At 50.2% G+C, this 15,491-nt stretch overlaps 1 protein-coding gene across 2 annotated transcripts in view; it reads left to right on the top strand.

Annotated features, from left to right (window-relative positions):
- The first annotated feature begins 165 nt into the window (after positions 1-165).
- The window catches only part of LOC135818002 (SCO-spondin-like), a 32,578-nt gene continuing 17,252 nt past the window's right edge, over positions 166-15,491 (top strand). The window contains exons 1-7 of one of the 2 annotated variants that reach the window (XM_065331327.1): positions 166-1,077; positions 2,268-2,537; positions 6,087-6,188; positions 6,942-12,029; positions 13,759-13,923; positions 14,214-14,347; positions 14,743-14,964. In XM_065331327.1, coding sequence (XP_065187399.1) covers positions 933-1,077; positions 2,268-2,537; positions 6,087-6,188; positions 6,942-12,029; positions 13,759-13,923; positions 14,214-14,347; positions 14,743-14,964 — 6,126 coding nt within the window. In that variant the 5' untranslated portion in view covers positions 166-932. The remainder of the gene's footprint in view (positions 1,078-2,267; positions 2,538-6,086; positions 6,189-6,941; positions 12,030-13,758; positions 13,924-14,213; positions 14,348-14,742; positions 14,965-15,491) is intronic. The other variant, XM_065331319.1, reaches the window with a different exon arrangement.

Consider the following 15,491-nt stretch of genomic DNA (forward strand, 5'->3'; position numbering starts at 1 on the left):
CTTATCGCTCTCCCCCTGCGCTGTCATGTCAGTCTCTCCGAACAAGTTTCACTTGCAAACACCCTCGCTTGAGTCGGGCTTAGCTTGGGAGGACTCGGATCGGCCCATGCCGCTCCGATGCAGGATAGGTGACTTCCCATGCCGGTAAATCATTGTACATGTACTATAAAAATTATACATTGTAACTCGGAGCACGATCCAGACCGATCTTGAGTGGCAGAAGCTCCTCACCTCAGCATTCACGCTGCGAATACAGTCCGATCCGCCCCAACACGGCATCCAGTGTCAACGCCACAACATCTGATCGTAATCAGCGGAGCAGCAATGTTATTCATAGACTCCTTTGGCTGGATACTAAGCTATAGTATAGAACGAAGTCATGTACAAGTGACTTGAAGTAACGTTAGTTAGTTAGTTCACGGATGGCACTATGCTATGCTCCGACCACTCGGAGATGTTACTGAGCAACGGATTTTAGACGGTGCTCTGACCGATTTGGCGACCTCGGAGTCATGCTACAAGTAGCTCCTGTTTCAACTGTTCTCTTTCATTCTGCGTTGCATTTCATCGTGTCAGTGTCGCGTATCGAGGGCGGGAAAGTCGTGTGCAACGCAGCTGCAGGCACTGGGAACTTTGGTTATCATCACGCCGTCATGTCGGGAAATCAATCTCCCTGACCTGATCTTGTACAAGTCCACAGCTATCCGCGGTGGAATCCGAAATAATAATTACCCGCGCGCCATACAGGGTAGGCCTGTGACAACCTGGTTGTGGGCTTTCGGCGTTTGGAGGGCTTGCCTGCGGTGAAGGGCGCACAGCGCAGAGACCTGTGCGCAAGCTGGGCTGGCCCTACCGGTATACCACCTGGAGCATGAATGGGAATGGGTGGCAGGTGAAAATAGTCAGAGGCGCAGCGCGGTGAGCGGAGGAGGATGGACTCACTGACTGGCGACAGCGCGCGTCACCAGCGACCAACGGAAATGCCGGGACAAGTACAAATACAAGTCGCTGCAACTGGGCAGCTATTTCCTGTTCGTCACATTCTCTACGTCTTGCTGACGGCGTTCTTAGCTTCAGGTAAGTGTTGCACCAGTGCACGGCTTGCAAAATATCCTTATACTGATTTCCACAATCATCGGACATGACCCGAGGTGGCTAAGCTGCAGTATGGGAGCGAAACTGTGATGGGTACGCCAATACCGATCAGCTAAACTCATGCTTTCCCGTGCGAGTGGTGGACCATCATCATGGTGAAGTTGGCACTGAACAGAGCAGATCTGCAAAGCCATGAGCCGTGTTGTATGCTGCTAGTATCGCGCAGAGATAGCAGTTAGCACACTCACAACTGTCTTTGTGACCAGTGGCAAGAAGAGAGTGTCTCACACTCCAAATGCAGGTCAGTGATAAATCATCGACCATTCAAAACTTACCTCTGAAAACCAAACTCATAGCCGCAGAGAAACTCAGTGAGGCATACTAGTAGTAGTAGTAGTAGTAGTAGTGCTTGAATGGGTGCTAAGTTGAAATGGATGGAGGCGACTGTGATGGTGAGTAAGATTTTTTTACAAGATAACCACAAACCATCATGATGCAAACGCCGGCAAAAACGCACAGAGATGCACATAGCAATGGCAGCCGAAGCAGTGGAGGCGGGGCAGTCATGTTCCGCACTAACATTACGATGTCTGTGATGAGATTACCCAAACACACTGTATAGACAAAGTGGATAGGATTGTGTCAGTGGCTGTGCTGCTACATTTGTGGACTTGGAGGAAGTCCAACTTTACTTGCCTGGTTGTGTGAATGCAGTACGCCAGCAGGAAGTGCTGGTACATGTACTTGCACTAAGGTCATCACATCCAGTGTTATGTAGCCCCTGGCATGAAGCCTCTCAGATGGGTACTACTGGTTGCCGCTGCGGTTTGATGCATTCAACTTGAACAGTTCCCTTCTGGAGAGGGTAGCTCAGAATTTCCTACTTGACTTGCGTGATAGGTGGGGCCTTACCAGGCTGCGTAGTCAAGGGAATATGGCCGTGTTTTCTTTGCCCTGTGGATACAAGATACACAGCCAGATTACGTGCAGGTATCTGAGTTCCATTTTAGTATTACAAACACTACACGCCCTGCCCATAGCTAGGCCAGTGGGCCTAGAGAACCGGACTGACCATCTGATTCTAGTTCCATAGCAGCCCCAAGGATGTTTCACCTCAGTTTGTCATATGACTGTATTGCTTTATTGGCATTCCGATTCTTTCGCCCGTGCAGCCCAAGGTATTGAAGAGGATCGGAATCAGCGCATACCAGGTGATCGTCAGTACTCGGAACATGATGCCGAAGGGACGCACATACTAGGACTGGATGACCTACATGCATGGTCTACGTGGAGCTCGTGGGCGGCATGTCAGCAGGTTTGCGGTGGCTACACTCGACGCAGTCGCGAGTGCGACAGTGTCTGGGCGCCGGCCTCGGAATCGCCGCACGGCAGCACATGCCAGGGCCCCAAGACCGAGTACAAGCCTTGTCGTGCCTGCACCAGTAAGTCAACATAAAAGTCAACTTTGGGTGCTGATACACGTTAGCAGTGTTGCATGATCTGTGTGTACTAGCATCTTCTTTCATGTACTAGTTTTGTAGTGGGCATGTTTCTGGAAAGTATTTAAAAAGCCAGGCGGATGAGTGTTGGCCAGGGACCCGTGTTGCTTCCCATTGCTGCATCGTCTCCTATGAGACGATGCAGCAATGGGAAACAAGCAGGCACCCTGGCCAACATATTATGTATGCGCTGAAAGCCTTTGGGTCGTCCCTGGTTTCTGCTGAATGTTATAGGCCACACATGGTTGCGTGCCACTCCGCCTGTCAACCTGACATGATTGCATACCTGTACGTGTAATTGTATCTGCTGTGGAAGCTGTGGACGTCAGTTTACTTCAACACGATTATACTTATAACCAGGGAGTAGTAAAATACTTACTCCCCGCTTATAACAGGAGACACGCGCATCATGTTGCATGGGAATGCTGAAGTAAAAATAGGTACTTGGTCGAAGACAGTCACGATGCAATACACCAGCACTGTCAGCCTATCATACAACCCTGAATGGTGCATTAGCGGTTACACTCAGCCTGCAGCCGGGTACCGGTGAAGTCTCTGGAAAGCAATGTACGAGTACTACAGTTGCGCTCACTGAAATCCGACCAAAAGTGCAAAGCTGACGCCCTGGACCAGTTCCGATTACATCACTGTTGTACTGATGCGTACATGTGTACGTCCAGCTGCATTCATTCCACTTCCAGGGCGTCAAGGGCCGTGGAAGTTGAGGGCGCCAGCTTTACACGTTGGGTCGGATTTCAGTGAGCACAACTGTATAATACAGTTGAAGGTGCACGCATACATCACCGGGTTAATTATGCCCATCATAGGGACCGTGAGATCCTGGATCCCCAGTAAAGAAAAACAACCCCGAAAGGGTGCCCCTCCCCCCTCCCACCGCAATAGCACGGACAAGGATTACAGATTTGCAAATTGGGCCATAGGACCATACCGCCAGGACCGACTAAAAACATTTCAACTTTCAACATCTGCATGCCTGATGGACTAAATGCAATGTTTGCATGCACTGTGGCATGGTAATCAGTGAGTATGGGTGGCAACCTATCTTGGTCTGGACAAGTGCTTTGCAAACTGAAATTTGAATACGGTACTCATCCTGGGCATTGTGCAGTGTGCACTAATGATGGCACTTTGAAGTAATCTGAGTTGGTGGAACAAAAGGAGGCTGTTGACACCTATTTCAATGGCATGCACTGAGGATGTTTTGACAGCTGTGCATCAGTGCGTAGAGAGACTGATCCTTCAACTCAGTGGGACGTGTTACACCTGTTTGCTGACCAATGCACGGCCCAGCGCTGTTGCTATGGACAGTTCATCTAATCATATTATTATCAGCTCTGAAAGACCATACTTACCTGCCTATTATTTGGAGCTCATTCTCAGTTATCGTCAATGGGTCTTTGTTTGGCTGGGCTGCACAGTGGGAGAGGCACTGACACTATCTACACTGAGTCTGTTATAACCCGTTGAGCCGGTCAAGGCTTGCCCAATTGCAAAGTACTTTGGCATGATTTGGAGGAGTCCTTTGTCCCAGAAGACTTAGATCTACATGTAATTATGTATACACAAATGAATATCAGCAGCGTTGATGGAAACAAGGAACAAAATCTTCTTGTTGAATGCCGTGTGTGTGTGTGTGTGTGCGTGCGTGCGTGCGTGCGTGTGTGTGTGGTGCAATCCCAGCACAAGCTGCTATGGCGTCTGCTGTAGCATTGCTATCATCGCCTCTGGCGATGGGCGTCAAAAGGTCAAATGTGTGTGTGTGTGTGTGTGTGTGTGTGTGTGTGTGTGTGTGTGTGTGTGCGTGTGTGTGTGTGTGTGTGTGTGTGTGTGTGTGTGTGTGTGTGTGTGTGTGTGTGTGTGTGTGCGCGCGTGTGCCCACTGCCACGATTGGCTATGTGTCCCCCCCTCCGTTTGGGGGCACATAGCCAATCGTGGCAGTGGGTGAAGGAAGGAAGGAAGGTGTGTGTGTGTGTGGTGAAAATATTCTGGATGTCCTGTTTTACTACTTCCAGCTGTGGGCTCAGTTTAGTTAGTTTTATAGTATGCTTGATTGGAAGTATGTGAGTGTACAGTGTAAGCTCAGCCTCAGCCTCAGTGGGACAGGGGGTAACCGGTTCTAACTGGAGTAGGCTGCATGATCTGGGTTAGGAAACTGTGAGATCTCAAATCTGTGAAGAGTGTCTAAGTGGGCCGACATACACTTGAATTTGTGAGAAGTCATTCTATGCATGAAGTATGATGTGTACTGACATGCTCTGCATGTCCATGATTTTAGCTGTGCAGTGGCAATGTGATAATCATCTGGGGATGTCACGTCTGTCCCTCCATCTGGTGGTGTATCACTCAGTGAGAATCAATATGCCCCCCCCCCTTGCACGGGGGGGGGGGGGAGGGTCAAGGGACATCCTGATTCTCACTGAATAACCATGATAAAACACTGGATGGAATCAGGGACGTGACATCCATTATTTTGGGACATTCAGTTTCGCTCCCCACCCCCTCCCATGGAGTGCTCTGTGCCAGGCTCCTTCTGTGGCACCTTACATAGGCTACAAATTCATTACAAATTGTAGCGCACACACCCACACTTCTTCGCTACACACAATTCTTCCAAATTCTTCCAAAATATTTCCGGCCCAGGAGGGCATCATCATTCAGGGAAGACATTCCCTTTCTCTGATGATGGCCTCCGGGGCAAAAAATTCGGAATTTTTTTTAAAAGACTGATCATGTGTAGCCCGGCCGGCAGGGCTGGAGTGTGGGTGTGCGTGCTGTAATATGCTATGGCAGGGCTATAGTAGTGTTACACTTTACTTTTTTTATACTTTTATGACAGTACAAGCCAAGTTTTACGGGCAACCATTAATTAATTAACACAATGGATAAAAATGCAATACAACATCACATACACTGGAGAAAAAAATCAGGAAAATACATGTGTAAAATAAAGATGCACTTTACTTCTCTTCAGCTTAGGAGCTGCATGTGCGCCTTGGTCCAAGAGGGTGGTGGCGTTCCTGCGGATGCGGAAAACTGGGCCGCTTTGGCCGAGTCTCACGCGAACCGTGAAATTTTTTATTTTTTATATTTTTTTTTACTTCTTTAAAACCGTAAATAACAGTTAGTCATACAATGTTAATAGTCCGAGAAACCAACTCCTGAAAAGCTATCATCGCACGGCAAGACTATGGTTTTCGCCTCTACAGGCCGTGTGATACTGTTATCATTGGGAGATTTCAAAGTACAGTGAAACCTGTCAACGGCGATCGACCAGGGGACCTTCAAAATGTGATCGCTGTGAACAGGTGGTGGTCTCATCCAGTGTCACTGATTCGACTTGCTGATGTGGAATAACACTCATTGGCCCTAATTGTAGCGGGCCTCTGGGACAGAGTCGTCCTTCCGAGTGGCCGCCTTGACAAGATCTATTATACATGTTGCTGTCTTCAAATCTTTCCTCTCCGGCTGCAGCTGACTGGTCTGCGTGCAGCAGCTCCTGTGGCAGTGGTGTGCGCCAGCGCATGCTTGACGGTAACAACGTCACCGAGCACTGCACAGAACAGCCGTGTCCGTGTAAGTAGAGCATCTCATCACGCGTGATACCGTGTGATGCCTTGGAGCAGTCTAGTCCCACCAAAATGTGCATGTGTCAGTCTTAGTTGTTCTTCTTTTTTAATCAGGAGACGACACACTTGCGCACAGCCCACATAAGTTAGGGGGAGGTTGGGAGGGGTGTGGGGGGGGGGGGGGGAGGCTCGGCACAAGACAAGAAACAAGGGGCTGCAGGGCGACAATGGACTCTTTCCAGACTATGATAAAGAACAAAAACATGAATGTGGAAAATATAATGCGTGCCCCCCCCCCACACACACACTTGTACTTGCTCTTAGCAACGTGCTGCCTCTCGCAGTTTGCCATCATAGCTGAGGTCACAGTACAGTCATCTTGTATACATCGCAGTCCAGACAGTACGGTATGCTTTATCTTGGTCCTGCCTCAACTAAATGCAAGGCGCTCCTTTGCTTTAGGATGCGCAAGCTCCACTGCAGCCACTTCATATCATTGGTAAACCCTACGTGACCATCACAAGCGCACGTGGTCTCTTCGTCACAAACCTATACAATTTCAATCATTAAAACAGATAGGTTCCAGGCTGTCCAATAGAGGGCTAGTTCCAACAATTTGTTGCAATTTCAATCATTGAAAAAAGTGTAGAGGTTTGCAGCAAAGAGACTACTTGCGTTTGTGTATAGTTTTTCAACTTTTTCAATGTTGTTCCTTTGTTGTTTCGTACGTAATGCAAATGTTTGTTTTGCATGGCTACAGATTGGCGTCCATGGAGCAAGTGGAGCTGGTGCACGGCAACGTGTGGCGTATCGGTGCGTCATCGCACTCGTAGCTGCTCCGAGCCTGGCCGCTGCCGGGGCGACACCTTCCACATCGAGCAGTGCAGGAGACCGGCGTGCGCGGACCGCGATGGCGTGCAGCAGTTTTCCCCCTGGTCAGAATGGTCAGCCTGCACGGCGAATGCCTCGCTCGCCGCAGGGTTTTCATTCCGATCTCGCCAATGCCAGGTGTTAGCAAGCGGTTGCATCGGCAAGCGAGTCGAGTACAAACGCTGCTATTGGCCGCACGAATGGACAGCCTGGTCAGAGTGTAGCGTGTCCTGTGGAGGCGGGCAGCGGCATCGCACTCTGATCTGCTTTGATTTGCTGTCCGTCGGTCCGTGCCCGGAGCAGGATAAGGTGGAAACAGAGACGTGCAACTTGCACGCATGCCCCGTGCACGGCGGATGGAGTGCGTGGAGTAACTGGACAGGCTGCTCCGTGTCATGCGGCTCTGTAGGATTTCAGGAGCGACGGCGTGCCTGCAATAGTCCCGAGCCTGACGCGCTCGGCAATGACTGCTCAGGACAAAGCAATGAGCTACGCCTGTGCCGTCCACCGGAGTGCCCAATCGACGGCGGTTTTAGCAACTGGACTGAGCCTACCCCGTGCACGCAGTCCTGTGGAACGGGACTTCAAGTACAGCTACGCACCTGTACTAACCCCATGCCACAGCATGGTGGATTGGAGTGTGAGGGCTCACTGGCACGCATTCTGCCATGCAACACACATCACTGTCCGGTTGCGGGTGGATTCGGACCGTGGACGCACTGGGCCAGCTGTTCTGCTACATGCGGCGGCGGAGTGCAGTATCGTCGACGCGACTGCGACAGTCCTGCACCGCTGCACGGCGGTGAGAACTGCCAGGGTGAATTCAACCAGTCGCAGCCATGCGGTCACGCTCCGTGCCCAATCGACGGCGTGTATGGCAACTGGTCTGCGGTGAGCACATGCAATGCTCCCTGTGGTAATGGTACGTCGTATCGCAACCGGTCATGTGACAGCCCAAGTCCACAGTATGGTGGTAAAGGCTGTGTTGGCCCGGCAGTAGAGGTCTTTGATTGCTTTCTGCGGCATTGTCCGATTGATGGTGGCTTCGGTAACTGGAGCAAGTGGTCGGTGTGTTCAGAAGATTGTGGTCCTGGAGTAGAAAACAGAACTCGTGAGTGTGACAATCCTATTCCTCAGTATGGAGGTCTACCGTGTCTGGGCCACACGATGCAAAGTCAGTCATGTGAAGTAAAGCCATGCCCGATTGATGGTCGATGGAGTGTATGGAGTAACTGGACTAATTGCTCGCAGTGGTGTGGTACCGGATATCAAGAACGATTTCGAGCTTGCAATAATCCTGCTCCACAATTCGGAGGAAAGCCTTGCTCAGGACTCAACATTGATAACCAAACATGCTTTCTTCGGCATTGTCCAATTGACGGTGGCTTTGGCAATTGGAGCAAGTGGTCAGTGTGTTCAAAAGATTGTGGTCCTGGCATAGAAAACAGAACTCGTGAGTGTGACACTCCTATCCCTCAGTATGGAGGTCTTTCATGTTTGGGCCACACGATGCAAAGTCAACCATGTGAAGTTAAGCCCTGTCCAATTGATGGTCAGTGGAGTGTATGGAGTAGCTGGACTAACTGCTCGCAGTGGTGTGGTACCGGATACCAAGAAAGATTTCGAGCTTGCAATAATCCTGCTCCACAATTTGGAGGACAGCCTTGCCCAGGACTCAACATTGATAACCAAACATGCTTTCTTCGGCATTGTCCAATTGACGGTGGCTTTGGTAATTGGAGCAAGTGGTCTGTGTGTTCAGAAGATTGTGGTCCTGGCATAGAAAACAGAACTCGTGAGTGTGACACTCCTATTCCTCAGTATGGAGGTCTTCCATGTTTGGGCCACACAATGCAAAGTCAACCATGTGAAGTTAAGCCCTGTCCAATTGATGGTCAGTGGAATGTGTGGAGTGACTGGACAAATTGCTCAGAGTGGTGTGGTACCGGATATCAAGAACGATTTCGAGCTTGTGATAGTCCTGTTCCACAATTCGGAGGACAGCCTTGTCCAGGACTCAACATTGATAACCGAACTTGCATTTTAAGGCTGTGCCCCATCGATGGTGGATTTGGAGAATGGAGTCCATGGTCTTCCTGCTCTGAACAGTGTGGTTCTGGAGTAGAAAACAGAACTCGTGAGTGTGACAATCCAATTCCTCAGTATGGAGGTCTACCGTGTCTGGGCCACACGATGCAAAGTCAGTCATGTGAAGTAAGGCCATGCCCGATTGATGGTCGATGGAGTGTGTGGAGTAACTGGACTAATTGCTCGCAATGGTGTGGTACCGGATATCAAGAACGATTTCGAGCTTGTGATAATCCTGCTCCACAATTCGGAGGACAGTCTTGTCCAGGGCTCAACATTGATAACCAAACTTGCATTTTAAGGCCATGCCCCATCGATGGTGGATTCGGAGAATGGAGTCCATGGTCTTCCTGCTCTGAACAGTGTGGTCCTGGTATTGAGACCAGAACTAGAAGATGTAATAGCCCTCCACCTAAGCATGATGGTAAGCCATGTGAAGGCCATCGCACTGATAGCCAGTCCTGTCAAATCGTGCCTTGCCCAGTTGATGGACAGTGGAGCCTGTGGAGCAAGTGGACCAACTGCTCACGGTGGTGCGGCACTGGATTTCAGGAGAGGTTCAGAGATTGCGATTCGCCGCCGCCTCAGTTTGGTGGCGAGATTTGTCCTGGGCCTAGTGTGGACAATCAGACTTGCCTTCTGCGGCACTGTCCCGTTGATGGTGTCTTTGGGGAGTGGAGCATCTGGTCGGTGTGCTCAAAGGAGTGTGGGCCTGGTGTTCGAAACAGAACTCGCAGCTGCGATAATCCACAGCCCCAGCATGACGGGAAGCCATGTTCAGGTGAAAACGCTGAAAATGAATCCTGCGAAATAGTGCCATGTCCGATTGACGGTGCCTGGGCAGCATGGAGTGAATGGGCAAATTGTTCTCAATGGTGTGGCACTGGCTTCCAAGAGAGATTCAGAAATTGCAATTCACCAGCACCTCAGTTCGGTGGGAGGACATGCGCGGGCTCAAGTGTTGACAGTCAAACCTGCTTTCTGCGCCACTGTCCCATCGATGGAGGTTTCGGAAATTGGAGCATGTGGTCGCAGTGCTCAGAGGAGTGCGGGCCAGGCACACAGGACAGGATGCGTGAGTGCAATGCACCTGTGCCGCAATATGACGGAGCATCGTGCTCCGGCAATCACATGCAAACTCAGGGATGTCAGGACCGGCCCTGCCCCATTGACGGCCAATGGGCTGCATGGAGTGGCTGGACAAACTGCTCCGAGTGGTGCGGCGTTGGACTTCAGGATCGATACCGAGAATGCGATGCGCCGCCTCCACAACACAGCGGCTTGCCTTGTTCTGGTGCGGGGTCGGCAAACCGGTCCTGCTACGTGCGCCCTTGCCCGATTGATGGCCACTTTGGCAGCTGGGGAAGGTGGCTACCTTGCTCGACAACATGCGGCAGTGGCCTGCGAGAGCGGCATCGGCACTGTAACAGTCCTGAACCTCAGTTTGGCGGCAAACCCTGCACTGGATCGCCTATCAGCAGACAGAGCTGCGACCAAGGGCCGTGCCCGATCAACGGGAACTTCAGCGAGTGGATGCCGTGGTCTCAATGCTCCGCGTCGTGCTCAGCGGGTGTTCGAACGAGGCGGCGACTGTGCGACAATCCAGCTCCGCAGTTCAACGGCTGGCACTGTCAAGGAATAGACCGGCAGCAGGAAGGCTGCACAGTGGTAGAGCACTGTCCTGTTGACGGGCGCTTTGGAGACTGGACGGCATGGGAAGCGTGCTCTGTGAGCTGCGAGCAAGGCCAAACCCATCGCCGACGCGAGTGCAATGCACCGAGGCCCAGCCACGGGGGATTGAGCTGTTCGGGCGCGTCCACGCAGACACGCACCTGCTACCAAGGATACTGTCCAATCGACGGTGTGTTTGGCAGCTGGAGCGATTGGTCAGTGTGCTCAAGAACCTGTGGAGGCGGTATGCAAGCTCGCAGTCGCCTGTGTGATTCACCGCCACCATTATTCGGCGGGAAGGAATGCACGGGAGAAAATTTTGAGAGGCAGGACTGCAACCAGCAGCCCTGCCCTATCGATGGGGAATTCGCCGAGTGGACAATGTGGTCTCCATGCTCCGCCACCTGCAATACGGGACAGCGCAATCGTCAGCGAAGCTGCACAAATCCACGTCCCCAGCACAACGGTCGTTTCTGCATCGGCATGGCTCGTCACTCGGAGGCTTGCTTTATACGGGTGTGCCCCATTGACGGGAAGTTTGGTAACTGGATGGATTGGGGTGCATGTCAAGGCATGTGCGGTAAGGGAAACTGGACACGGCGACGTTTGTGTGACAACCCGGAGCCTATGTTCGGCGGAGCCGACTGTCAGGGAGAGTCACACGAGACACAGGAATGCAACCTTACGACACTGTGCCCCGTTGACGGCATGTGGAGTGATTGGGGCGGGTGGAACCACTGTTCCAAGTCATGTGGAACAGGAGAGCAGCGACGTGTCAGAGCGTGCAACAACCCAGTGCCAGAACATGGCGGACAGCGGTGTGCTGGTAGACTGGCACAGACACGCGCTTGCTTTCAGCAGAACTGTCCGGTTGACGGTAACTGGACTCGATGGTCCGAATGGTCTGACTGCTCGAGAACGTGCGATGGTGGTGTTCGGGCACGCAGTCGCTCCTGCACCCAACCAGAGCCGCTCTACGGCGGGAACCAATGCGATGGAGATGCAGCTGAGCTCGAGCAGTGCCAGCAATCCCCTTGTCCGGTCGACGGGGAGTATACCGAGTGGAGCACGTGGACTGAGTGTACAAAGTCGTGCGGTGGAGGGGAGCGAATGCGCTCGCGGGCGTGCACTGACCCTGAGCCTCAACATGGTGGCCAGGGCTGCGATCGTCTCGGTGCAAATGCTGAACAACAGCCGTGTAACGTAGACTCCTGTCCAGGTAAGATTCAGCATGACAATGTGTGAGAGATGTACTGTTTTTTTTCAGAGCATAGATCGCACTTTAAAAGCACCAGTAATTCACCCGGTGGTCAAATTAATGGCGATAAACAGGGTGGATGTCTGTATTCCGTGACCAAAAATCTGGGTGCGGCTTATACTCCGGAAAATACGGTTTACGTAGCAATAATATTCATGGATGCATTCTCGCTCGGACCGGCATGTCCATTCTTGTAGTGGATTCCACCGATACAAGTGGTTTGGTTGAATCGCACACTCTACTGTGTCTAGACTAGCATGTACATGGGCCATGACCTGAGGGAGTAGTAAGATACTGGTATATTACTACTCCATGACCTAAGGGAGTAGTAATATACTGGTATATTACTACTCCATGTCTCAAATCGTGCTGCAGTCAAGCTCATACGGGAGAGTGTAGCATGCCGTCGCTTACACTTTAAACTAAGCTTGTCAGTGCACAGCAAGAGCGGAGGGGCATCTTGCTAGCACACAAACACGCAAGCAGAAGAACTCATATACACAATTAGCTCTTCAAAATTGCACTGCGATGCACATCCAAGGGATGTGCGAACATAATGCCTTTCAGCTCAGGTAACCGTTGAATTTTTTTATTGGATGGTCCACCTTGCTCTATAATTATTGGATGGTCCACCTTGCTCTGTGGATGGTCCACTGACTAGAAGCTATCATTCAGGGGGCTGAAAAAGTACTGTTTTTCTCATGCACAGACAACATTATGTGTGTACTAAGTGTTGCATTCGACAAATGCAACAGCATTGACGCCCCACCCACACACATACACTCTCTCTCTCTCTCTCTGAATCAGACTAGAACAGAGTAAGCATGTGAATAGTGCACGAGAGGGGTAGCAGTATTGCGGGCACATAAACTATGAATATGCATCTATATATAACATGTGAAAGAGGAAGTGGAATCCGGCATATCACAGATTGCACTACTCAAACATTAGGCCACACGTTTTTATTTCTATGTTTCTCGTCACCCGCGCGCATACGATTCAGGAGTCTGGAAGAAAAAAAAAGAAAAAAACTGTGCTGCACTGACTGTGCATGTGCGGACCAGCACACTCATGCACATGTACATAATGTGGCCTGGCCTGCGCGACACATGATGCAAGGACGGCATTTTTTGTGCGCAATCTAGCTGCACATGCACAGATTTGTGACAGAAGCTCCTACCACAAACTAGTTGCTAACTATGGATGCTATTTTGTATGGTGTATTGGTGGATTTTAGTGTGAACAAAGGTCTAATAAACTTTTTTTATTTTTCGCTCATTTTTTATTTTTTTCCACCTCTCGCATTCGTTTTTAGATTTCCAGGTGACGAGAAACATAGAAATAAAAACGTGTGGCCTTATAGGTCTGAGAACTAGTAGGTACCTTGTCACACTGTGTGTGTGTGTGTATGTGTGTGTGTGTGTATGTGTGTGTGTGTGTGTGTATGTGTGTGTGTGTGTGTGTATGTGTGTGTGTGTGTGTGTATGTGTGTGTGTGTGTGTGTATGTGTGTGTGTGTGTATGTGTGTATGTGTGTGTGTGTATGTGTGTGTGTGTATGTGTATGTGTATGTGTGTGTGTGTGTGTATGTGTGTATGTGTGTGTGTATGTGTGTGTGTGTGTGTGTGTGTGTGTGTGTGTGTGTGTGTGTGTGTGTGTGTGGGGGGGGGGGGGGGTTCGTCTATGTGCAGTTGATGGAGTGTGGGAGCCATGGAGCGCGTGGACAGATTGTCCGGTTACGTGTGGTGGTGGCATTCAAACCCGAAACCGCTCCTGTGTGCCACCACTCCACAATGGCAAGCCGTGCACCGGAAACATCAGAGAAGTGAAGACATGCGCAAGCATGCAGTGTCCAAGTAAGCTCCTATACACATCTTGGGGAACAGCCTTGCAGGGGAGTTATAATATTATGAGTTTGGCAAGCAAGGTTACTGGTGTGAAGCATGGTGTTGTTCTATATGACCTATGTGGGTATATACCGATATACACATTAGTGTGCAGACCGGGCATGCTGTCCATGTGTCAAGGTCTATCTGGTGCCAGCAGTGCAATCATGTTCCTGGCTATACATCACGCTGCCATTGGGCTTCCTCTGAATGGCGTGCCAAACCATCTCTCGCGGGTCTTTCCTTGTCTCTCTATTCAGATGGGTGTGAATTGATCAGCTGCTACCCTGGTGTGAAATGTACAACTATACCAGGCTTGGCTCACATTGGAATCTGCGGAGATTGTCCAGTGGGGTACGAGGGAGACGGACTCAACTGCATCAACATCAATGAGGTGTGAGATGTACATAGCTGTTGCCTTTTAACTTTGACGCTGGGAACGCATCAATCAGAAATGAGAAATTGGCGTTCCTCAAGTTTTTCCCATGCCACACTCCTTGCTCAAGTTGGGTCAAGTTTTCATCAAGTACATGTACTCGTACTATTGCCAGTACTTCAGTATTCTGTATGTGACTATTGCCGGTTGTAATCAAGATTCTGCGAATAAGTTTTAAAAGATATTTATACTTGGTTAGAAGTATGTACATCTTACCAATTACTTCCTATTGCTAAGCATGCGTAAGGGAGTAAGGAGGAAGTTTTCATGTGAAAAGGCTGACGGTGTCCGTATATCCACTGACTGCAGTACTGTTCTTTGCATGCATGGTGCTTGTGCATCAAACCCTGCAGTGTGAGGAAGCCCAACCCTGCGCTGATGACACGCTATGTCAGGACACAGACGGTGGGTTCCGGTGCTTACCTTGTACCAGTCTTGGACTGTACGTCGGAGAGAGTCGTGTTGGCAGTGGGCTCGCAGATGCACGCAACCCCAGCAGCAAGCAGATCTGCACAGATGTGGATGAATGTGAGAGTGGCATTCATGACTGCTATGCTCTCTGTGAAAATACACCAGTAAGTGACACAATGATGTTAGCTCCTCTGGCTAAACAGTCTCCTTACGACTCGTAGAAGACAGTTTTTTTTTTTCGTTTGACAAGAACCACTGGAGCATGCGCTCTTCTATACCTGATGGATTCGATTACTAGTTTTTTTTATTGTATTAATTTTGTATTTGTTACAAAGACCACCTAAATGCCAAACACCTGTGACAGTGACATTGTGCATGCACTACACTCAGTAAATTCAGTGATGTGGCAATAGAATGAGCAACAGTGGCAGCAGTACCAACAGTAGTACCCGGCGGCTGCGCAGCTGTTGTATGCAAGAACACCATCTATTGGTCGAAACACAACCGGTTGAGAGGCCAGGGTTGAAAAGCAATACTAACTTAACACTGGAAGATCTGTTGCTTGGCTACTGAGGGGCTATGGTGGGCTAGTCTGAGGTAATAGAGGCAACATTGACCCTCCGGCAGTTTTTTTAACTGCACATGTGCTGGCACTGTTCAGTTCCAGCATGCAGCTTGTTAGATATTCCTT

Source organism: Sycon ciliatum, chromosome 1 (assembly GCF_964019385.1).
Source record: "Sycon ciliatum chromosome 1, ocSycCili1.1, whole genome shotgun sequence".
In the NCBI taxonomy this organism is placed as follows: Eukaryota; Metazoa; Porifera; class Calcarea; order Leucosolenida; family Sycettidae; genus Sycon; species Sycon ciliatum.